General features: G+C 37.7%; 3 protein-coding genes across 4 annotated transcripts; 1 reads left to right on the top strand and 2 right to left on the bottom strand.

Annotated features, from left to right (window-relative positions):
* The first annotated feature begins 1537 nt into the window (after nt 1-1537).
* Nucleotides 1538-6908, top strand: LOC108270655 (serine/threonine-protein kinase NIM1). Its single transcript, XM_047158171.2, has 4 exons — nt 1538-1802; nt 3654-3947; nt 4518-4786; nt 5471-6908. Exons 1-4 carry the CDS (start codon nt 1781-1783, stop codon nt 6209-6211), a joined length of 1326 nt encoding a protein of 441 aa, XP_047014127.1. The 5' UTR covers nt 1538-1780; the 3' UTR covers nt 6212-6908.
* Nucleotides 6909-9858: 2950 nt separating this feature from the next.
* On the bottom strand, nt 9859-16563 carry LOC108270573 (excitatory amino acid transporter 1). The gene is made up of 11 exons (XM_047158170.2): nt 15994-16563; nt 15590-15648; nt 15331-15428; nt 15076-15213; nt 14717-14924; nt 14591-14633; nt 14153-14466; nt 13777-14010; nt 12102-12296; nt 11768-11902; nt 9859-11513 (listed from the first exon to the last, which is right to left on the bottom strand). Exons 3-11 carry the CDS (start codon nt 15413-15415, stop codon nt 11348-11350), a joined length of 1518 nt encoding a protein of 505 aa, XP_047014126.2. The 5' UTR covers nt 15416-15428; nt 15590-15648; nt 15994-16563; the 3' UTR covers nt 9859-11347.
* A 1791-nt stretch (nt 16564-18354) lies between these two features.
* On the bottom strand, nt 18355-22828 carry tax1bp3 (Tax1 (human T-cell leukemia virus type I) binding protein 3). Of its 2 annotated transcripts, XM_017479024.3 has the most exons (5): nt 22668-22808; nt 22019-22057; nt 21806-21925; nt 21607-21684; nt 18355-19270 (listed from the first exon to the last, which is right to left on the bottom strand). In XM_017479024.3, exons 1-5 carry the CDS (start codon nt 22704-22706, stop codon nt 19130-19132), a joined length of 417 nt encoding a protein of 138 aa, XP_017334513.1. In that variant the 5' UTR covers nt 22707-22808; the 3' UTR covers nt 18355-19129. The 2 variants fall into 2 exon arrangements, with proteins under 2 accessions (XP_017334513.1, XP_017334514.1); XM_017479025.3 differs by lacking the exon at nt 22019-22057 and having other exon boundaries at nt 22668-22828.
* Between the last annotated feature and the right edge of the window lie 1149 nt (nt 22829-23977).

The raw sequence follows: 23977 nt of genomic DNA on the forward strand, positions 1-23977 counted from the left end.
TCCTTACTCTGTCACGGAGAGTAAAACCAGACCCCAGAGGAAAGATATTACACAGAGAGTAGCCAGAGCTCAGAAAGGAAACAGACACCCTGGTTGTCTACCCACTGTGCCACTGTGTCAGCCCCAATAAAGTTTGCCTTGTTGTTACTTGCTAAAAACCAATCATACTTAGATAAAGTTTATATTTCTTACATGATGTAATTTGAATGGGCATATTTAGATTATATTTGTTTCGATAAATTAATTACAGGATGGCTTCAGAACATGTAAACCCCAAAAGTAAAGCAGTTTCTAGTCCTGTGTCCTCCATTTGAGCCAATTTAACAGAAATCTGGAGTTTGTCATTAAGCATAGAAATAATTTGTGAACAAACATTATGGTTGATGACAGATGTACTTGGTATTTAAAGTTGACTTCATTATGTTTAAAGTTGGCTCTTTTTATTTAAAGTAGACTTTTTTTTTTTATAAAGTCGACCCGTTTTATTTAGTTGATTTCATTATTTTTAAAAGTGACTGTTTTTATGTAATGTTGACTTTTTTTTGCTACCTAGCACAGTGTACAGATGGCACATCTGAAAATAAACGTACTGCTAATATTAATTTAGCATAAGTCTAAAATGTAGATCTATAAATCACACAGTTGCTTGGTTAATTGTTGTTTCAAACAACTCAAATAGAAATAATAATAAAAAAAATATATATAGAACAAGAATGATTTTCCAACCTGTGGCATGTTTAAGATTTTTTTTACTGTTTTACAGCTAAAACTGTTTCTGCATAGCTGGATGAGAGATGATGTGTTGTCGAGACAGCTCCTCATATTTGATGGATAAATGACACAGAGCAGTTAAATACAGAACTAAAGACCTGTTTAATGTTTTGTTTTGTTTTGTCTGTCACACTCTGTCTGTCGGAGATTATCGTTAGCGCAATATCTCAAGAACGAGTAATTGCATGTTTGTGGAGTTATCGTTCTATCCAGCAGATGATCTGATTAAGTTTTAGAATTTATCCAAATGAAGTCAAGGTCACAACAAGGTCAAATGTCTGAAATAGTTTTCCTTCAATAGCTTCGTTCCTGTTTGTCATACAGAACATGTTCAAGTTCACATTAATGTTCAGAAACTCAAGACCCATTTTCTGGCTAATCACCCATTTGTCCTTTGTCCTTAAATCCAAAATTCTCATTAGTACAATATCAAAAAGAATGAGTGCTTGAATGTTTGTAGGATTTATATGGAATTATCATTCTAACCAGCAGAAGAACTTATTAGATTTTGCAATTGATTCAAACAGGATCAAGGTCACAGTAAGGTCTATAGTTTCCTTCCTGTTTGAGGTCTATTTTAAGTGTCTAATAGTTATACAAATGTCACAGTAAGGTTCTTTCCTGTTATATATTATTTAAGGGTATTATAGGCATACAAATTAGTATCCAGAAGGACTAGTTGGTGGTGGAGGCCCCCTTCAATCCTGTTGGCATCGAGTTCTGTTTGTTTTCCTGTGCTTGCAACTTTAATTTGTATGCAATTGGCCCATTGTATTTTTATATGCTTAGGTTGTTTTATATTATCAACTGCATTTCTTTCTCCCAGGATTCACAGTTGAGGTGTTAGAGCAGCACATGGATAAGGCACGTCTGGTGTTTTCACAGACAGCAACAGCTCAGATATTAATACGTCCTCCTAATTGGATTGGCCCTTAATGATCTGCACTGGTTTAAAGAGGCAGAGTGTTGTCTTTCTCAGTATAGACGGTTCTCTGCTACAGACAGTAAGATGAAGGACCCCCAGCTACCAGGTAAGTGTTAAATACATTCATATTCTATAGACCAATGAAGAATACAATCTAAATCTAAATGCAATGTGGGTGAATTTCTTTTCTGATTGTTGGTTGTTTTATTCTCTGTAAGTTTTTATTTCTAATTTTTATATTATTCACACACACACATTGTATATATTTAATATTTATAATAAGTAATATATATTTGTTCTGAAATTGTGATATTTGGCATCTATGATTTTTTTTTATTGGTCACATTTACGGGCTCTGTTTATTTACTCTCTAAATCTAATTTTACTTTCTAAATCACAATTGAACAGAACACGGTAGCTACATAAATAGTGTAACACACATTATTCCCAACATATATGCACTATTAAGCAATTCACAAAGTCTCAGCTCAAAACTTACAGTCTCTTTGTTCTATAAATGTAATTTGCTTATATAATTTAGGATAACGATAAGTAGGTTCTCACGGATCATCACCAGACGAAAATAAAAGTAACACGTTTGCTGAAATCTATTTTTAGAAATCAAGCTAGTCCTTATAATAAAGCGTGATTCTATATCTGGCTTCTAATCTCAAACTGTTACATCTTTTCCGCGTCAATGGTACTGCCTTAATCTGTCCATGCTTGTGAAAGATAAAGGGATTAAAGTGGAAGGGATGGAACATTGTGGACTATATAAATAACTCCTAAAAATGCAACTTTAGCAATGGGGGTTCATATTCATGTAGTGATGTTCATTTTATTTTAATCAGAATTCAAAATTGTTCTTTCTTAATACACTGTAAAACATGATAGCCCTATTAGGTTGTTCTCTTTCACTCCAATTACCATGACAGTTTGAACTCAAGGTTATACATCTCAACAATTAAATGTAAAGTAATCTATTGTCGTGACTTGTAAAACTTGTAAGATGTAACTTTTTGAGTCGAAACAAAGGTTGTCTTCAAGTTGAGTTCACTCGCGTTTTTAAGGCAGCAGGTGAACTTTTGTATCTAAGTTTAACCACCTGAAATGCCTTACAGTGTAGAAGAATCCTTTATATAATGAATTACCGCTTTAAAACTGTTCCATCATTACTAGCACTGTGTCAAGGACTGATTACAATGTGCGTTGCTGGTCGGTCCTGACCTTGCTGTGTATTTGTCTGGGAGATTTAACATGTGGTGTCTGCTACATCGACATGGTCACGGTCATCCATTTTGACCCAGACTGTCTCTAATAGAAGATCAATCGAACGAAGTATTCAGCATTCATTCTGTGCTGTGAGATTTTGTGATCGCATTACAAAACTATAATCAAACATAGCACAGTTATTGTATAATAACCATTTTACACCTTTGAACAAATAGTGATTAAAAGAGAATATCACCAAGAATACATTACATTACATGATTGTAATGTGAATATTATAGCATTGGTTTCCTCAAAAATTGCTAAGCATTGCTTTTAGCTGTTGTGACCTGAAACTCTTGAAATATATCACAGATTTATTCTCAATAGACATTTAAACTGCTCACACATGCAGACGGATGATTAGCATGCACATTATGACCTGTAAGGGATTCAGACACACTGATAAGCAAGGTCATTCTTCTGTCTTTTCTTCATTACAGCTCATCTGAATGAGAGTCTTAGCACATCCAGTCTATATTAATGTTCTTGACCAAACATTGACCCATGTTTTGCTAGTCCCTTTGTGCTAATCTGTGAATAATATGTTTGTAGGTTTAACTGTATATTCTTTGCTCTAAGTAGGTGCAGATGTATATTATTGAGCTATTCTTGGATTTTAAAATGAAAGCTAAATGGATTTAATCACTGGATTGAATTCATTCCTGTTCTTCTGATCTTTACCCAGGTTATAACTTCCAAAAGGCATGTCCAAAGCGATATGAGGATAAAAAAACAAAAAACCAAACTCTGATCAAACCCACCAGACCTCCACTGCTGGGGTCTAGAGCACCAGCTGTAACAGCAGAGCAACAAATGAAGCAAACAGCATTTGAGAGGGTTGTGTACGACATGTCCCACAATGAAACAATCATCAGCGACATTATTCTGGGCAAAAGGATAGCCTTTTACGAGCTCAGAGGGGAAATCGGCATTGGAAATTTCTCACAAGTCAGACTTGGTGTTCATGAATTAACTAAAGGTGAAACTCTTGTAAATTATTAATCATATAGTCTTACTGTTATTTATCAAAACATTGAAACACTGTTGTTTTCCTGTTCCCAGCAGTCTTAACAATTCATAAACTAATTAACAGGCCATGTATAGAGAAAAAATCGATGTGTTAGAGCAGAAAAATACTAGATCTAGATGGGGAAAAAGCACTATAAAGGACAAAACGCGGAGCACCACATAAAGACCCTCGTACAGTCCATTTATCCATGACTGTACACGCCAGTAACCAAAGCTGATCTATTCACATAAGCATTATGTAATCTCACAAGACCACTAAACAACATTTATTTATCAGACGTACGGATGCCTGAAGGTAATCTAGGGTGAGGTAGATGTGTATTTGACCGCATGTCTTTCTTAGGACCATAGGTGAAGTTTATATAAAGATTTGAGTGACATAGACACCAAGTATATTTAACCATATTCCTCTTCCATTACCCACTATAACCATCCTGTATATAATACACTTTCCATTTCATACAATGTTTCACTTGTACTCTTTGTCGACGTGTCCTCTGCTGTTTCTCACTCTGTCCAGAGCGTGTTGCAGTCAAGATTCTCAATAAACGGCGCTTGGACAAGAAGACACAAATGTTATTTGCTTCTGAAATCTCTTGTCTGGAAAGATTGTCCCATCCAAACATTGTGCGTCTTTATGAGGTGGTAGAAACAAGTAAGCACCTGTACTTGGTTATGGAGTACGGCAGTGGAGGAGACCTCTTTTCACGCATCAGCACAAGGGGACGCCTGTCGGACTTGGAGAGCAAGCTCATCTTTGCACAGATCATTTCTGCTGTTAAATACATGGTGAGAAAAATGTGGTTCCAACATAAAAGCTGATCTGAGAATTCGAATGGTAAAAGTAGTCCTAAATTAGCTCTTCAGTAGAAGTTGACCAGAAGTCTTGCCATATCAAAATAATTATGCACTAAAATTAGGTACTGAAATTATTATGCATATAATTCAATGAGTATGCAACACTTCACTTGACGGTGGTGCTAATAAAGCATTTCATGACAACTTATGTAAGCCTATATAAACATTTGTTAAGGCTTATTCCAACAGGCGTCAGCTGTCAAAGTCCTGATTATTGACATTATTGTGTGATAACACTTTCAGGTTGATCTTCACTAGAAAGTCTTTGTAATTGAGTGTGCTTCTGGGCAGAGTCATATGATGATGATGATGATGTGACATAATATTACTGCTTGTAAGAATTTTAGGAAAGCATACAACAGGCGTCAGCCCAGAAAGTGTCATTTTATTTCAACAAAGAATTTGTCACTTGACATGAGCGCTGTGTCAACTCAATGGTTGTGACATCCAAGTTTCAAGCCTTTATAAATGTTTATGCTGGTTTAAAAGTTTTTATGCATGACTTGTGTAAATGTTATGACCATACTTTACCTATTATAGTAGGCTATCCTCAGAAACATTAGACACCATGATCAGAGGAACTCATTTTTTTCTTTTTCTTTTCTACCATTACAGCATGAGAGCAATATAGTTCATCGTGACCTAAAGGCTGAAAACATTTTCTACACTACCAGCTACTGCATCAAGATAGGTGATTTTGGTTTCAGCACTGTAAGTGGCCCAAGTGACAATCTGACTACATTTTGTGGCTCTCCTCCTTACGCTGCGCCAGAGCTGTTTAAGGATAAAGGCTACGTGGGCCGTTACGTAGACATCTGGGCACTGGGTGTTTTGCTGTACTTCATGGTGACTGCTACCATGCCATTCAACGCTGAAAACCTGGGCCGTCTAAAGCGTTGCATCTTGCAGGGTGTCTACACCATCCCGCAGTACGTGCCTGAGCCCTGCCAGCAGACTGTTAAAGGTATGCTAAGGGCTGTTCCTGCAGACCGCAGCAGCATTTCCCAGATCATGACCTGTTCCTGGATGAGTGGCATTGACTACCCAAAGCCTTTTCCTTGCCTCAGGCTGACACCCAGTCACCTGGTGGAGCCCTCTCAGGGCCTGTGTGCAGAGGAGGAGGAAGTTAAGTTAGCGCTGAAGAACTTGGGAATTAGCAACATGCACCTGCAGAATAACACCTGCATAGACTTGTGCAGTCCCATCACAGGGACATATCGTATTTTGCTGCACGGCATTCAGAAAAGGAGATTGGTGGAGGCTGTGGGATATTCAGCACTGGACCCTGATGATTTATGTGACAGAAAGCAATGGAACAGCAAATATGACCCTTCCACTGTCTGTACTGTGCTGTAAAGAAACACTGCACCAAATAGAAGATACCTGTATTGCACACAGGGGACATATGGGAATTGTATTGAACTCCAAAAGCATATTTTGCTATTTGAAGGTGCTAAATTAGAGCTAAATCCCGTTGATGTTTCCATGTTTAAAGAAAGTAAACAATACATTTTCTGTCTCTCTAGGCCAGTATGAGCTAATGCATTAAAGAGTAATGTTAAAGAAATGCATTTTATAACTTATATGCTTATATGAAAACATGCTATTCTGAGATTTACTGTATTCATATGTATTTCATACATTTTTTTATATTGTGCATAGAAACTTTACTTGCAGTGACTACTTTTTACATGTAAGATTATGTAAACATACAGTATAAAAAACATTGATACCTTTATATTAATGCACACTTACCACTAATAAATTACAGTGCAGTGTTTAAATAATTAAATACTGGAATTCATTAATAGGCCTGCAAGTGACTTGGTATTATACAGTACATCGGTAAACAAAAGATTAAAACCCTTCCCAAGGCATTTGGTAGTCGTAACTGAGCTCTTTTCATATGAAGTCATAGAGATATAAAACATTAAATAGTCTATGTGTCCCAGAGTTTTCTAATACAACCCCATAACAGGAAATACACTACAAAACACGACAACTTAGCAAGTGGATATACCTTGAATATAGTCAAATTTATCTAGTATTTATCTAGTATTTCTTTTAATTTATCTAGTATTTCTTATTATAAAAATATAAGATGTATTAACCTACCAAATATAAGATTATTAAATCTATTTCAAACATTTGTACTCATTCCAAGCTTGCTACTGTTCTCGCTCATTTTAAGCATTTATTTCTCGAAAGAAGCAAAATTATTTGCCGATAAAATAAGAAAACTTAAAGCTTGAAATGAGTAATAATGTCCAGAAGTAGGTTTAATGATCTTATATTTGGTTTATTGTCATCTTATAATAAGAAATACTAGATATATTTAACAATATTCAAGATATTTTCACTTGCTAAGGTGACTTTTTTTTTGCAGGGTATACAGAGCTCATCCAAGTTACTTAATGAAATGTCCACAAGATTAACTTGAATGTCACTTAGTGGTTGCACTTAGTGGAACAGGTATAAAGATAAAGCTAATACTACTTAAAGTGTTATACTAGAGGCTTAGAGCAAGTGACTGACGCAGAGTATTAATCACCATACTGTAACTGTCCGTCAGTGCAAATTAGTAGTTATTCTGTGGCATCAGCTGATGTGAACTCTTGCCATTTTGATAAAGTTGGTATAGAAGAATGATGTTATAATAGTACATTTAGTACATGTTTTTTCAACTTTAAACTTTGAAGTCTTTGTAAATTGTTATTCATTTATACATTTACATATAACTTTTAAGTAAATAAAAAAAAATTATCATCCTGACCTAGTATTTGGATTGCAGATGAATGTTACATAACTGTGTGTGTATATATATATATATATATATATATATATATATATATATATATATATATATATATATTATATATATAAATGTATAAACAGCAAGACTTTGCAATGAGTACTGAAGAGAACGCCAAGGCACTTGCCTAGACATAGAGTAAACAGATGCGCATGTTGAGTAATTATGGAAACTAACTAGAATGCAGGAAACTGAGCCTTCTGGTTTACAGCGTGGGTGTTGGGGAATTACAGTGTGCTGTTACGAGCATAAATTGTATACACAAAGTTCTTATGTATAGTCTATGCATGGGCCACGCTCAGCCAATCCAGGTGCTTGTCAATATGAGATATTCGGTAGCCATCTAGGCTTTTCCCTAAGCCAGAAGAGGTGAACCATTTTCTGGCACAAGCACAATGGGGCTGTCCAGTCACATAGTGATACCTAAGGAGTGCTGGGTCCAAGACATCTTGAGCCGGGACCCAGTAATTTTCTTTAGGGCTGTAGTCGTCCCAGTCATTAAGGTACTTAAGGTATTCCCTGTAAAGATGAGGCATGGATGGTCCTCTCTTTGTGTGAAGGAGACCCCTCCAATGTCTAGAAATGATGGTGACATTTGACTGTGTGATGCTTTATTCAATGGGCTGGGTACCACAGGTTTAAAGAGAGAGACCTGGAAACTGGATGATAAATAACACTCAAGATGTAACTGAAGCTTGTATGTTACCTCATTAATACATTGGATGAATCTGAACAGAACAATATACCAAAGCATTAGCTTTCAACCCCCACTGACTAAACAGAAGTCCTTAGTAGACAGCCAAACCAGATCTCTGGTTTTGTAGATGGTTGTTTCCAACAGTCTCTAACAGCAAAATCCTTGTGCTGCTGGTCCAATTATTTAAGAGGTTTGTGCACCTGTTCTCATGTCATCTTCACTCTTTTGAAACCAGTCTTCCACTGTGCTGGGTGTGACGTTTCAAGGAAAGAAAGGGGTTTATTATCTGTGTACACGTTGGAATGTTTGATGAAGGCAGAAAACATGACCATTCATCAGGTTGGTCAGTGAAGAAGGTCCTGGGATACCTTCTAGTTTTTTGTTTTGTTTTCCCCTCTCCACTTGGGGATATCCGGATATTTAACTGACAGAAACTCATAAGTTCGCCAAAAAATGTCCTCAGGTGATGCAGGAAAAAACAAAAAAATAAAAATGTGATGTGTGAAATGTAATAACAATTGCACAATTTCAAAAGCAGTGGGCAGTGGGCCTTTGGCTGTCAATGTCCCAACTAATGGTAGTGATAAAACAAGATTTGGGTAATATTGTGTCTGTAGATGTGAGTCTTGGTGGGTAAATATGTGATAACGCATCACCATTATGATTTTTGGAATTCGGGTGAAATTAAACCTTCAAGAAGAGCAAGGCCTATCTGGCTTATCATGGTGTAAGGCGTTGTTTAAGGTACTCTTGGTTCTTGTGTATATGATGAATGGTCATCATAAAGGGCGGACTTGGTTGCTTGGCTGCATGGTTCACATCAGAAGCAGGAGCCAATTATTAAATTCATGGTGTTTTGGCATGCAGTAATCTCATCTTCTGTAACAGCCACACTAACAAGCGACACTCCTGCAGGTTTCTACAACAAACTTCTTATCAAATTTTGAATACTTATACAAGTAGAACAGTAACTGGTGTTTTACCAAGCTTATGAGCGAAATCAAATTTACTAATAATTATTACGGAGTGAAAACCTTTGGGATATACATTATATAAGCAAATAGATTTTTTGATGGTGCTTTACCTGCAACAAGAATGTAGTCAAGCTATTTTTGTCAGGAAAAAGAGTCTTGTGTCACATCTGTTCAGTGTAGGGGAAGTGGTTAGGTCGGGCCAAGAGAATGTAACACTGTGCACATTCCGACACAATTGTTAGGAAATATCTGCTTTGAGGGCGGAGTGGTGACACAGGGGGTAGAACTTAAGCAAATGTTTGTTTTGATAAATCCCACATGCCCTGAAAGGTTTATACACACAATTTACACACATCATTTATAAAAGAGGGTCCAGGTTCTACTCAATGTTTCAGTGACAGTTGGTAAGCTCCAATTACATTTATGGTTTGAAGAAAAAACAAGTCAGATTGTTTACAATGAGGTATTATCTTCTTGTTTTGGAAACCCTGACAAGAAACCATGAACATTGACTATCAACCATGAATAATGTCTTATAAAAATGCCTTTGTGTTACCTTCCATTTTGTTTATCAAGGCACACACATACATACAGTGTGTACTTACAGGATGGTTTATTCTATTCAACTTATTATTATTGTCAAGATACTGGAGATGGATATTTTCAGGAGGCACTGCATATATACCATACACCTTTATCTTTGAAATGATGGATAATCACTTCAAAGATTAACCCTGAATTTTAAAATCATCATATTTAACGTGCTATATACTACATATAATTAGGCCGACCTAAAAGTGGAAACAATACTGTAAAATGAATAAGAGCTGAGCACAGAGGCAGTCACCAACAGGCTTACCACTGCATACGCAACTGTACATGAGAGTTTTTATCATTCATCCACCATTGTGAAATCAGTTGTATATTAAATGTCAAAAAAAAAAAAAAAAAATGTTTGATTCAAAATAAAACAATATATTAACATCAAACTGGAATAAATGCAAACTTAAAACATGAATTAACAAAACCACAATCAGTGTTATTTTAAACATTATTTAAAATGAATCAACAGTGTAAGTGAAAATGAATGGCGGTGCCATGCTGCAATGTAAGGTAAGATTTTCATTCACCATAATAGCCACGTTATTATGGTAAGGGTCACCGTGGATCCAGAGCAAATAGTTAATGCAACCACAGTTACTGTTTTGTATAACATTTACATTGTAGATAGCACTGTGCCTTTTACTTCTCCCATTAAATGGAGATTCCACCAATGCAAATATTCATGATACAGAATCACGTTGATGATTTATGAATACAAAACATTTTATAAAATATTGCTTATAAGAGATGCCATGTACTTTGTGTAATCAAAACTACATGCTTACTACTCTATTAGAAAAAAAGCTAAATCTAATGTTTGTTCCTCTGGGGAAGCCTTTAACGTTCTATACTCTTAAAAAATGAACGTGCCAGTAGAGTAAAGTAGAGTGATGTCATAAAATTTTTGTTTTCTTAAAAAACACCTTTTGATTGATGGATGGACCATTTTTGTTGGTCCCAGAGTAAAAAATAAACAGATAAAAATAAGACCATAAATGTTAACATTATGCTGAAGGATCTTTGTGGTGGAAAACGACGGCAAGAACTTATAGACTGAAATGGGGTTTTTTAGGGAAGTAAATATTGTTCATAGTTTAGTCTTAGCATTTGACCTTTTAAGCAACTAAGAATACTCCACTATGCAACGAATCCTTTTCTACTAGTGGTGAATTGTGGTATGTAATAGTACATACTGTAATTTGCAAAAAAAAAAAAAAAAAAAAAATGCTTGGATACTCTGATTTGACCTCTCATTATAAGGCTGAACAGTGTGGTATGATTACTTATTTTCAAACATGCTAATATGGTATAACATCCAATAATATGTTTCCAGGTGTTCTCTCTAGCAACAATATGATTATGATTTTTTTTACATTGTACTTTCACTGTTTTGGTGCCCGAGGCAGTCATTCCTGGCAGATGAGCTGATAAGGCTTTTCGTGCTCCTCAATCTCAGAATTGTCAATATCGGTTCTGCAGTCCAGGTTCTGCAGCTCCTGTTGTGACAGATGTTCCACAATGCCAGCTCCCAAGCAGTCTCCCAGCACATTGGTAGTGGTTCTGAGGCGATCCCTGAACACAAACAAACAAACAAATCTTCTCAGTGAAACAACACATGACTTGCTTCCAAGGCATTTTGGAATTTAATTTGAGATTTGGATCTATAACGAGTTGCATCCTATATTCTGTACCGTGGCAACAGTACTGGCTTTAAATCATTTCATATTCCCTCAGATTATGTGTCTGCATTATGTATAAATAACCTTTTGCAAGAGTGCTCTCTGCTGGAGCTGCATGCTTCAATGTGACATTTAGTCAAGACTTACAAGAACCAATCCACAGCAATGATGAGTGTTATGTCCTCGGTGGGCAGTCCCACGGATGTCAATACAATCACCATGGTTACCAGACCAGCCTGAGGAATACCTGCTGCTCCAATGCTGGCAGCAGTTGCTGTGATACTGGAAAAGGACATTTTAATAAGAAAGAATATGATAGGAACTCCCAAGAAGTGTTTTAGGTGGCACACCACAAAGGGTCTCGTAGTTCTTGAAGAATTCAAAATATATACTGAGATGTAGCACTTTAACACAATGACCATTGGAAAAACAGGACTTTAATCATTCTTATTTAGGGTAAGAGTGTAGCATTCATTATTACCTGATGGTAAGTATTTGTCCAAAGTTCAGGTCCATGTCATTAACCTGGGCTATGAAAATGGCAGCCACTGCTTCATAAAGAGCTGTACCATCCATGTTTATGGTGGCTCCCACAGGCAAAACAAACCGCGTTACACGTTTGTCCACATGGTTGTTTTCCTCTAAGCAACGGAAGGTGATGGGAAGGGTGGCTGAACTGCAGAAAAGAAAGAGATTTTTTATTGCATTGCTTTACAGCATTTCTTTTTCACAACACTCCCTGCACACTGTGCTAAACAAGAACATTTACAAATCAAACTACTAAATGTCCTTATTTGCTTAGAGCTCATTACTGTATAATCATTACTTTATAGCTCTCTGCTTTTTGTATGTACCTGTGTTTTGTTGTAATATTGCTCGTCAATCTATAAGCTCTTTTGTTTGTTGTATGCCTCGTGAAGTCATTCTTGTGCTTTCATGTCTTGTGAAGTCATGCCATTTCTGCTCATCTCTTCAACCAATTTTATGGATTCTGATAACAATTTCTAGAAAAGCCTCTTTAAAATGATTGTGTTAATGTCCCACAATATCTGGCTCACGTGTAATACAAGGTTCACCAGTCATGCATTGCTCAGATGTTTGATAAGGGACAGAGGTTTGAGTTCTAGGTAGAAAGCTTAATGAAAGGAAGATCTTGTTCTCTTTTGCAGTCACTACCATTTCCATTCAAGCTGTCAATAAACTACTTTCTTGCCCAGCCTCAGCTGCCCCAGTAATTGAGAATGCCTCTTGAACCCAAATTGTAGAGAACCTAACACCATTCTTTGCCAATTGTAATGAGACTTCTCCAGTGAGATAGTGATAGTGGTGGCAGTAAGAACACTCCATCTTTAACCAATATTTAATCAATTAAAATTGCCATCATCTTATGTGAAGAGTTTGCAATGGTCAGGTTACTTAACTCAGCCCTGCTCTGTACACTATATGATCCATCACCAAGAATGGGGAATAAGTCTACTGTCAAGGAATTCTTTAAAGAAATCTCCAGCCCGGTCACTCCCGCTCAACATACTTTGCTGCCTGTCCACAGCATCTCCTGTCAGAAACTCCACCAAGCCATCCCAAATAACCACCAGTGTACTCCATGGTCTCTCCTATCCTGGTCAAATTCCAAATTCCAGTGTCCCCAGTGTCTGTGATGGTTTCTCTGTTTCCTGGGTGGCTTCAATTCTGTGTCCAGAGTCAAACTGGTCCTGAACCCCAATTTTCAGAACACCTCACATCTTACCTCCTCATTAATCAGGCTTGCAACTCTGGCCTCTACTTTTGCCCATATTCCAGTTTCTGCTGCTGCCCGTGGCTATGGTCCCTTCCTTGCACCCTGGATCCTGGACCCTGTCTCTGTGCTATTTCCAGCCTTCATGTGAGCCTCGGATCATACCCCTGTGCCAACCTCTGCCTCAGTCCCAGTCTCCATCTCAGTCACTGGAATTAGTCCTGTCTCTATGGACTAATCCCTTTTGATCCTTGTTCTAACAGTGCCACCTGGTGCTCCAGAGAGTGCAGTATCACTCACTGCCTTATCTGTAGTCCAGATGTCTCCCCGTATGCTGTTTTTCATATGAGAAGTGCATTAAGAAAGGAGCTCAATCGTTAAACTTCTGTGTTGCGAATAATGTAAAGAATGTTCTAATCACCTGGAAGATGTTCCTAAGGCAGTAACCAAAGCTTGGATTAGACCACCAATAAATGTGTAGGGGTTCCTCCAAGTGATCAGGAAGAAGAGCAAGGGCAGAATGAAGAGACCATGGACGAGTAAACCAACGATCACACAGACTGTGTACATGCCCAACTGTCCTCCAATCTGTGCCAGGTCTTTCATCTCAATGATCTTTCCAGCAATTAGAAAGAGGATCCCAATTGGTGCGTACCTAAAGGATGTTTGAATAGGCCAAATCAAGTGTTCATTACAAAGTGGTAGGCAAAAAAAAATCTCTCACATATTACTTATTCCGACATTACATAAAGTTTCACTTGAAATGAATGTATGGGTCGCTGTACACGGGCACTTACCAGATTATAATAGCTACCAAGCGCATTATGGCATCATTGAGGCAATCAAAGAATTCCTTCAGTGGCTGGCCCTTCTGCTTCATATTCCCAATCACTAAGCCAAATAACATAGAAAACACTACCAGACCCAGAGCATTCACTCCATTAGAGGAGCCTGAGACTGGAATCATCTCCTCCACTGTCTCCTGGAAGGTCTGCAGGACTGCACTGTAATTCCCCACCTGGCTGAACTTAGTGGCATTGGTGTCATGACTTGCATTGACTAAAACAGTGATGTCCTTGGTGAAAACAGTTTTCTTGTAAAAAGTTTTGTACTGTACAAGAAAAAAACAGAAGAAATTTACAGGTAAGTTCAGTTCTACTTATCTTACTTATTTTAATTGCATTTGTTTCTCTTTTCCTCAGCAACAGCGAATCAAAGCATCATATATGCCATACCTGTTTGAAACAGGCTTCCACTAAATTAGGCGGAAACATATTTCTGTAAGAGAAGTGAAAATGTAAACTATTAAAACAATTTGCCATCAAAATATCAAATACATTCACATGGATGTCTCTCTTCACCTGATAAGATCAAGAAAGGCATCAGTGGCTTGCACTGATTCAATACTGGCATTAGAGGACATTGGACTATTTCTGTTGCCTTTTCCAGGTTTTATGATGACCACCAAGACAATACCAATGAACACAGCAATGATCGTGGTCACCGTATAGTAAGTGATAGCCCATGCTCCCATCTTTCCAGAAGCTCTACTATCCAAGGAAGAAATACCTGGGAAAAGGGCAAAATGGCATAAACTTTAACACATGGGAAGAACTCTTTTCTAAATACAAACTGAATACAGTCAGTTCACACCCGTTTATAACCAGCTTCCAGTTGTTTTGCCACACTGAGCAAATCTGTATCTGTTGTATCCACGTACCTGTAACAAGACTGGACACGATGAGTGGAAGGACTAGCATCTGTAACATCCTCATCAGTAGCTCCCCAGGGAAAGAGAAATATTTGATTTCCCTCATGGATAAGTTTTGAGGTCGCAGAGCAAATCCCAACACGATTCCTGAACATTACAGGGTCCAGGGCTTATAAATGCAAATAAATTTCACTAAGCAGCTGTTTAACATCTGAGAACTTGGCATGTTCGAGGTTAATCACACATTTTATCGTCCACGCTTACCGACTACAACTGCTGCCACAGTGAAGAGCACAAAGGTGTTGCGGCGCAGGCACGACTTGCACATCTTGACCTCGGCTCCAGACATTTTCTGTATGGCACTGCATGGTGAAACAAGTGAAGGTTATATATGATTATTTCTAATAGTCTGCTGTAACTATGTTGCATATCAAGTATCATTTTGATAGTTATCATCATATGATAATTCCCCACACACTGAGAAAATGTTACATTTTCTTCATGTAGCAATGACTTTAGATACCAGTGGTGGCACCGTGACCTTCCAATCACCACATGAGTGGAACACTTGGAGGACTTTACCTGTAATGAACAGGGAAAAGAAAAACTGCTCTGAGATCTGTGTAAAAGTTAAATACCACAATATCGCACTACTAGTACAAAGGATTGCCTTGCATGCCCTATCTGCTCCATCTGTCACTTACACACACACACACACACACACACACATTTCCTCAGCACATTTCATCCAGCTTGGTGATTTCATGCTGTGTGCAGAAAGAAAACCCAGTTGCTCAAGCTCTTCCTGGAGCTATACTAAACTGATATATGCCTAAAATGAAGCAAGTGAGTAAGAATAATTATAATTCATTAATACTGTACTTTAAAAGAAAAAGAAAAAAGTAGACTATAAAAAGTAACACTTACCCTGTTTAAACTGATCGAAGCGCTGTTGAGTGATGGCAAGTCCTGAGAAGTAGGCAGGAGTAACAAGAGGCAAAGATGCTTCAGAAAGTCTTGCTATATCAGCTTGCTCTTCCTACAACAATTAATAATTCTGATTGACATCTGATTCTGATTCAGAGTGGGGAAGAAGGAGAAATGTGTGGTTTGCGTGGGAACAGACGCTTAAGCATCCTCCAGGCGAAAAGAGCAACAGGTTGCTGCAGCACCGTCAGTTAATATAGGAGGAGGAGGCGGGTCTGCTGCAGCATGCAGAGCGAATGAAGTGCGGCTTGTGGAATATGCGTTAAGAAGCGTGCAGCTAATTGCAGATACAAGTGAAATTCTCACACTTTCACAGGTTTATGTTCAATAAATTTGCTTCACAGTACACAGCGAAATGAAACAACGTTCCTCTAGGACCATGGTGCTACATAAAACAACACACTAACCACATGAGACGACATAGAACTAAATAAGAGCTACACATTTTTACAGAAAGTGCACGTGCAGACGTGTGCTAACAACACAGGACAATAGGCACATTAAGTGACAGTGTAGAGCCTCCCACATCATCTTGGACCACTTATTTAATTTTATATTTTATATATATATATATATATATATATATATATATATATATATATATATATATATATATATATATATATATATATATATATATATATCGAGAGAGAGAGAGAGAGAGAGAGAGATAGATTAGCACGTTCGCCTCACACTTCCAGGGTCGGGGGCTCGATTCCCACCATCACCCTGTGTGTGCGGAGTTTGCATGTTCTCCCCGTGCTGCGGGGGTTTCCTCCGGGTACTCCGGTTTCCTCCCCCAGTCCAAAGACATGCATGGTAGGCTGACTGGCATGTCCAAAGTGTTCGTAGTGTATGGGTGAGAGAGTGTGTGTGTGATTGTGCCCTGCGATGGATTGGCAACCTGTCCAGGGTGTACCCCGCCTTGTGCCCGATGCTCCATGGGATAGGCTCCAGGTTCCCCGTGACCCTGAAAAAGATATGCAGGATAATTATATTATATAATATAATATAATATAATATAATATTTTATTTTATTTTATTTTATTTATTTATTTAAAGTGATCTCAGTGACTTCAACCATGGCATGGGTTATCAGTTGGGCTGGTTTGAGTATTGCAGAAACTGCTGCTCTTGGATTTTCACACACATTCTCTAGAGTTTATACAGAGTGGTGCAAACAAAACATCCAGTGAGCTGCAGTTCTGTAGGCAGAAACGCCTTGTTGAAAAGAGAGGTCAGAGGAGAACGACCAGACTGGTTTGAGCGAACAGGAAGGCTATGAACACTGAATTCCACTCCTGTCAGCCATAAAACAGAAATCTGAAAGTACAGTGAGCAGACTCTTTAAAACTGCACAGTTGAAGATTGGGAATCAGGTCTGGTGAATCTTAATTCCTGCTGCAGAAGTTTGGGTCAGAATTTGGTGCTACATGAATCCATTGATCCAACCTGCTTAGTGTTAGCAATCCGGGCTGGTGGAGGTGGTGTGATGGTGTTATCTTGGCATACTTAAGGCCTGTTAATACCAGTCCAGCATTGTTTGAACGCCATAGACTATTCAAGTATAGTTGCCGACCACGTGCATCCCTTCATGGCCACAATTCCCCATCTTCTAATGGCTACTTCCAGCAGGATAATGCACCATGTCACCAAGCAAGTCCTCTCAAACTGGTTGCATGAACATGACAGAATTCACTACCCTCCAATGGCCTTCCCAGTCTGAATTCATGAACCCATGAAATGTATAAATACAAAAATTTACATTAATACAGTGTTTGTCCTTAATTCCACAGTTTATGAATTGATGGCCTAACAAACAAACAAACTGTTGCAAAAACGCATAAACACTCACCTACATTCTATTTTCACTGCTCTGTAAGACTAGCTAATCCGCAAAGCATTTTGTGAAATATTAGATTAGAAATTCATATAACTTAAAACATCCTGCAGACATACATTTGTAACATTTTATTTTTGATTAATTACATAAAAGCAGCACTAAAAGCAGTGTACTTACATCCATAAGATAAAAGGAAAATGCCTATAGGCTAAATTAAGAGATGAAAGTGAAATCATCACTGTACTGAAACGACTGAGCAAACAGCGAAAGGTCAGGCAATAGATTTTATGCTTTGAAATGTCACCTGATTGCTCTCTCTCACACACACAAATCTCCTGACAATGACAGTAAGCTTATTTTCACATTTCTAAAATTCTCTTGACTGTATTACATTACTACAAACATAAGCAACACGCAATTCTACATGTGATTAATGAAATGAGTAACAAACAAGCTCATAGGATTCACTTATTTATTCAAAGTGGAAAACAATTATACAGTAAAGACAATTTACAAGACTGTAGTAATTCCTGGGAATGGCAGATCAGTAAAGGTCCCTAAATACAAGGTTTGATTGTGTGGCGACGATAAGGCTTTCATGGTCTTATTTCAAATACGGACGATTACAAGAAATTACAAAAAAGGTATTAGTGTTGTGTACTACAATATAATTCAGCATAATTGAAAGAACATATAAAAAAATTTAGATTCCAGAGACAAAACAAGTCTTGAACATAGACGGGTATAGATGTATACAACATCCTACAACAAATGAAAGGAAATACTAGTGGTCTTTTAAGGGTAGTTGGTAAACATGTTACTTGGATTTATCTGGAATCAATCTAGAGGATATTTTATTATAAAATACAACTGAAGGCAATAATTGGTATAAACCTACTTGTAGCCCTTGTCATCGATGAGAAAAATATTGGATTTTCATTGCAACACTGGGAATAATGCACTTCAAGGTCAACCCTATGGAATACAAGAGTGAGGTGTACAAAAAGTGACACCAGTGTATTACAAACATTACTAAATCATGCTGTCAGTGTAGATTTGAAGATCTGTCTGAAAAGAAAAAAAAAAAAAAAACAAACAAACACCAAACAGTAAAAACCACCCAATGAGATGCTAAATGGGAATGACATTATCCTTGGATTGATTGCAATGTATATATGAAAAGTTACATACTGTGTAAGAATGATTGACACATGACATTCATAAAGAGCTCTCTTAGTGTTGCATCATGGACTGTCTGACTACCTCCTCCAGAGATTTTCTGTTTACCAGTAGCCGGACGATGTCTTCGTTCTTTTTAGTTAGTCTTTTCCGTGCTTGGTCATGGGTCACCATGGTCATATCCCAGCCATTCACCTGTTTTATGTACATAAACACACACACACGCACACACACACACACACAGATCAACAAATTACATTAACATAACTATGTAGATATTTTAAATTTTACACATGGAAGTATTAATGTGGTTTTAAGATCAGACTGAAGCAAATTAACCCTATTCGACCTACTGGTAAACCAAACTGGCAACCTATTCAAACAACTCTATGCATTTCATTTTAGTTAATTATTGGTTTGTTTGCACAGCTTAGCTTGAAGCTACCCCACAAATTACACACTTTGGATACTGGTACTATTAATACAATGTACTATTACTACAGAGATGATGTACTAAATGAATTGTGGAACACTGGATACTTTTCACACTCGATAGTTACAGCCTAATCTATGCAGGGGAAGGCAAGGAGCAACCAGAGGACATCACAACTTGAACTTTGGGTGAAAACACTGATGCAGTACTGACACAAATGAGGAACAAACGTTTAGACCCCACATTCTGCTTAAAAACAGTGGTTGTTTCTGTGGACTAGTGTGAGGGTGTATGTAGTAATACATAATTCCTATATATACACACATGTAACTCAAGTCATCACTCTTCACAACCATGGTGAGCAGAAAAGCATCTCACCAGGAACAAAAACATCGAACCTTGAGATGGATGTTCTACAATAGCAGAAGACCACATCAGGTTCCACTCCTGTCAGCCAAAAACAGGAAGCTGAGGCGATCATGAGCACTGACTCACCACAAACTGGACAGCTCATCCATCTCAAGGTTGATGTGCTGTGTGTTCTGAGATGCTGTGTAAACCAACTCATCTGGCACCAACAACCATGCCACAATCAAAGTCAGAGATCACGCTTTCTTCATTCTGATGTTTGACTCTTGAACTGTAACGGCATGTTTTTTTGAAAGACTGCCACATGATTGGCTGATTAGATAGCAGCATGGATTATTTTAATTGGCACTGCATGAGTTAATATAATCTCCATTCCCCCCCCCCCCCCCCGTCTGTGTTTTTCAGGCTTTACCCTGAGTGATCGTTTCCTGCTCACAGCTGCCTGGGCACTTGAACTTTTATGGAGTTTTGTGGGCGTCATTACAGAACATCCCAATCAGCTGTGCCATGCTCACGCTTGGACATTTACAGGTGATTGGCATTCATCAACATACACACACGTACAAAGAATATCAGCATTTCCTAAACTTTTTTCAGAATCCAGCAAAACTTTTTAGTTTGGTTAACACAAACATTTATACACAACTTTTAATAAAGTCTGATAAATGAGGCCCATTAGCTGGAAATACCTGTACAAGAAAGCTTTTTTGCTGCTGTTTTATTTTTAAAAAACAAAATTTTAATCCCAAGAGCATTTTCTGGTATTTTTAACGACAAGACAGTCTTGGCTGAATGCCTGTCTGGATATTAACTCAAACGCACATTTGCAGAAAATCTGTGAAAGCTCCATTTTAACGGATTAATAATGCAAATTACCCATCTCAGTTAATCTGACAGTAATTCAATTCATGTTGGACTAACATTTTATGTTGGCTGCCAATGTAGATACAAACACTCACATCTGCTTTTGTGCATTTTGAATGTTATTTGCTTGTCATGTTATTCTGGATTCGCAAACCGTGTTGGATGCCTTTGGATACATTTACTTTGCTCTTTTTTTTTCCATTTTACAGACAGAATATGAACTTTTCATGCGTCAGGTGTTATGACCGATAGTAATCAGAACTATCTGCTCGACATTCATGAGTTTGCATTTGATATGCTAAGACCAAGATCTCTAAACTCCCATGTTTTCGATCATGCTAACATTCTCACACATTCTCTTCAAGTAAGTAAGTAAAATGTTATTTATATAGCACACATTTAAACAGTAAACCTGACTAAAGTACGGAACAGAGTAAGAAAAAGTTCAATAGAAAACAATAAAACCAAATACAAACAGACAATAAGCAATAGTGAAAATCAGATTAAAAGGCCTGGGAGAAGAGATACGCTACGCTTTCAGCCTCATTTTAAAGATGATAATGGAAGGTGCAAGGCAGATGTCCGGTGACAATTGATTCCATAAACGAGGGGCGGCGGCTGAAAAAGCTCTACCCCCCGCCCCCCACGGGACCCTGCGCTCTTACCCCAACTTCCTAACATGCTGGGATATGCAAAGAAAAGAAATACACTCTGCTGTAATGTATATGAGACAAATAAAGATCATCATTAAATGCAAACATCAGCAGGAGAGAAGAGCCTTTGGTGGACGAAATGATTTTGAAATTCTCTTGCTTGTCCGTTTTGTAACATTTACCACCATGACACATAAATCTGATATCCTTACCTGCATTATTTTATCCCCCATCATGAGACCTGCAACTTCTGCTGGTCCTCCTTTTGTTACCCTTGTGACATAAATGCCCTAATTGAAAAGCAGACAGTAGCAGCATTTAAAACAAATCTAAACAAGCGTATGCATGCATGCTGTTCGCAGTCATCATTCAAACACTATGTTCAAGCCAAGGCAAATAGAAAAAACTCACCTTGTCTGTCTTGTCCTCCGAGAATGGATTCTGACTTGGATCTTGGTCAATTCCCCCTCCAATGCTAAAGCCCAATATTAAATTATCCCCATCACGTAGTTTATGAATTTCAATCCGTTGCTGAAAGACACAGAAATCAAAGCTTTTTCAGCTTACCTACAGCACAGTCACACAAACTCGGCTTGCCCATATATGGACATACACTAACGTTACCTGCAAGTCATTTAGAGACAAGCCACGCCTAGAATTTACCTGCGGGTCCAAAACAGTCCTTTCAGAAATAATAATAATAATAATAATAAATCTTGCATATAAAGTCAACTTATTCATTCTCACTTGAGGCTCTTTGGGGGAAAAAATGGAGCCGCTAGTCCGACCTACAGAGTTACTAATATCGTTACTATCTCCCATTTAACTTCCGTTAGCTATGTGCTAGCTGCAGATATCAAGGAGAGTAAGCTAAGCTAAGCGTTTGGTTGCTTGCTAATTAGTCAGACAAATGACTGGTGACATTTAACAAACTAAACACATTAATTATACTCAATTATGATATTAAGTATAACTGTTCATTTGTTATGTTTGTACAATTCAGGCAACACAGCTAGTTATGGTTGATAACGTGAATAAATTAAACTTAGCTAGCTATCTTACGCAGTTCCACGAACATCTACCAAGACATCAACTAGAAGACTAAATTGCCCGTTAACTAGATTCATATTAAGGGAAGTTTCATTATTTTTATTTATTTTTTTTACACGACTATTGGCAGTAAAAGAAGTTAGCTGGCTACCTCTCTAACCTGGTGTTCTGGACTGGTGTGGAGCTGGAAAGTTTCGGGAGCTCAGGATGAAACATGACTTACCACGACAGCAGTGACAGGTTGTCCCGGTATGTACGACATGTTTAAAAGTTAATGCGGTGTTTTTCCTGAATCCGAGAACAATAAAACGCGCCTCTTACAAGGATTTGAGACACGGATCTGTGGTTCCACCCATAAATGACAGCATGCAGATACCACGCTGTGGGCGGAGCCAATGTGGGGGAGGGGTGTGTGAGAGAGAGAGAGAGAGAGAGAGAGAGAGAGAGAGAGAGAATGATGAATGAATGTGAGTGTGTGTGTGTGTGAGAGAGAGAGAGTGTGTGTGTGTGTGTGTGTGTGAGAGAGAGAGAGAGAGAGAGAGAGAGAATGATGAATGAATGTGAGTGTGTGTGAGAGTGAGAGAGAGAGAGAGTGTGTGTGTGTGAGAGAGAGAGAGAGAGAGAGAGAGAGAGAGAGAGAGAGAGAATGATGAATGAATGTGAGTGTGTGTGTGTGTGTGTGTGAGAGAGAGAGAGAGAGAGAGAGAGGGAGACAGTTAGTTAGTGTGTGTGTGTGAGTGTTTAACGTTTTAAACAATCAATATGGTCATTTTATGTATAAAAGCTAGTTTGGGGTCAGTCTGGATAAAAATTTTGCTCTTTCCCTTTTTCAGAATGAGGAGGGGGTTTTTTTTGTTTTGTTTTGTTTTCCTGAGGGTTTGTTGTTGTTGTTGTTTTTTGTGGTCCAAGACGTTTTTAGTGCTCTGATAAGATAATTTATTCATTAAGGAAAAGTAGCCATTTATGCAACATACTAGTATACTTTTAAAGGTAAAGATGACCTTGGGCCAGGGTGAATTTGTTGACGAAGTCCCTTTCTTTCGGAATATGGTACAGTTTTGGTGTCTCAAGCAGTTTAAATCCTTTAAACAGTACTCTGAATTTATATATATATACAGTATCTCACAAAAGTGAGTACACCCCTGACATTTTTGTAAATATTTGATTATATCTTTTCATGTGACAACACTGAAGAAATGACACTTTGCTACAATGTAAAGTTGTGAGTGTACAGCTTGTGTAACAGTGTAAATTTGCTGTCCCCTCAAAATAACTCAACACACGGCGATTAATGTCTAAACCGCTGGTAACAAAAGTCAGTACACCCCTAAGTGAAAATGTTCAAATTGGGCCCAATTAGCCATTTTCCCTCCCTGGTGTCCCTATGACTTGTTAGTGTTACAAGGTGTATGTATATATATATATATATATATATATATATATATATATATATATATATATATATATATATATATATATATATATATATATATATATATATATATATATATATATATAAGTTGTTATAGAGAA

The sequence above is a fragment of the Ictalurus punctatus genome, chromosome 10 (assembly GCF_001660625.3).
Source record: "Ictalurus punctatus breed USDA103 chromosome 10, Coco_2.0, whole genome shotgun sequence".
In the NCBI taxonomy this organism is placed as follows: Eukaryota; Metazoa; Chordata; class Actinopteri; order Siluriformes; family Ictaluridae; genus Ictalurus; species Ictalurus punctatus.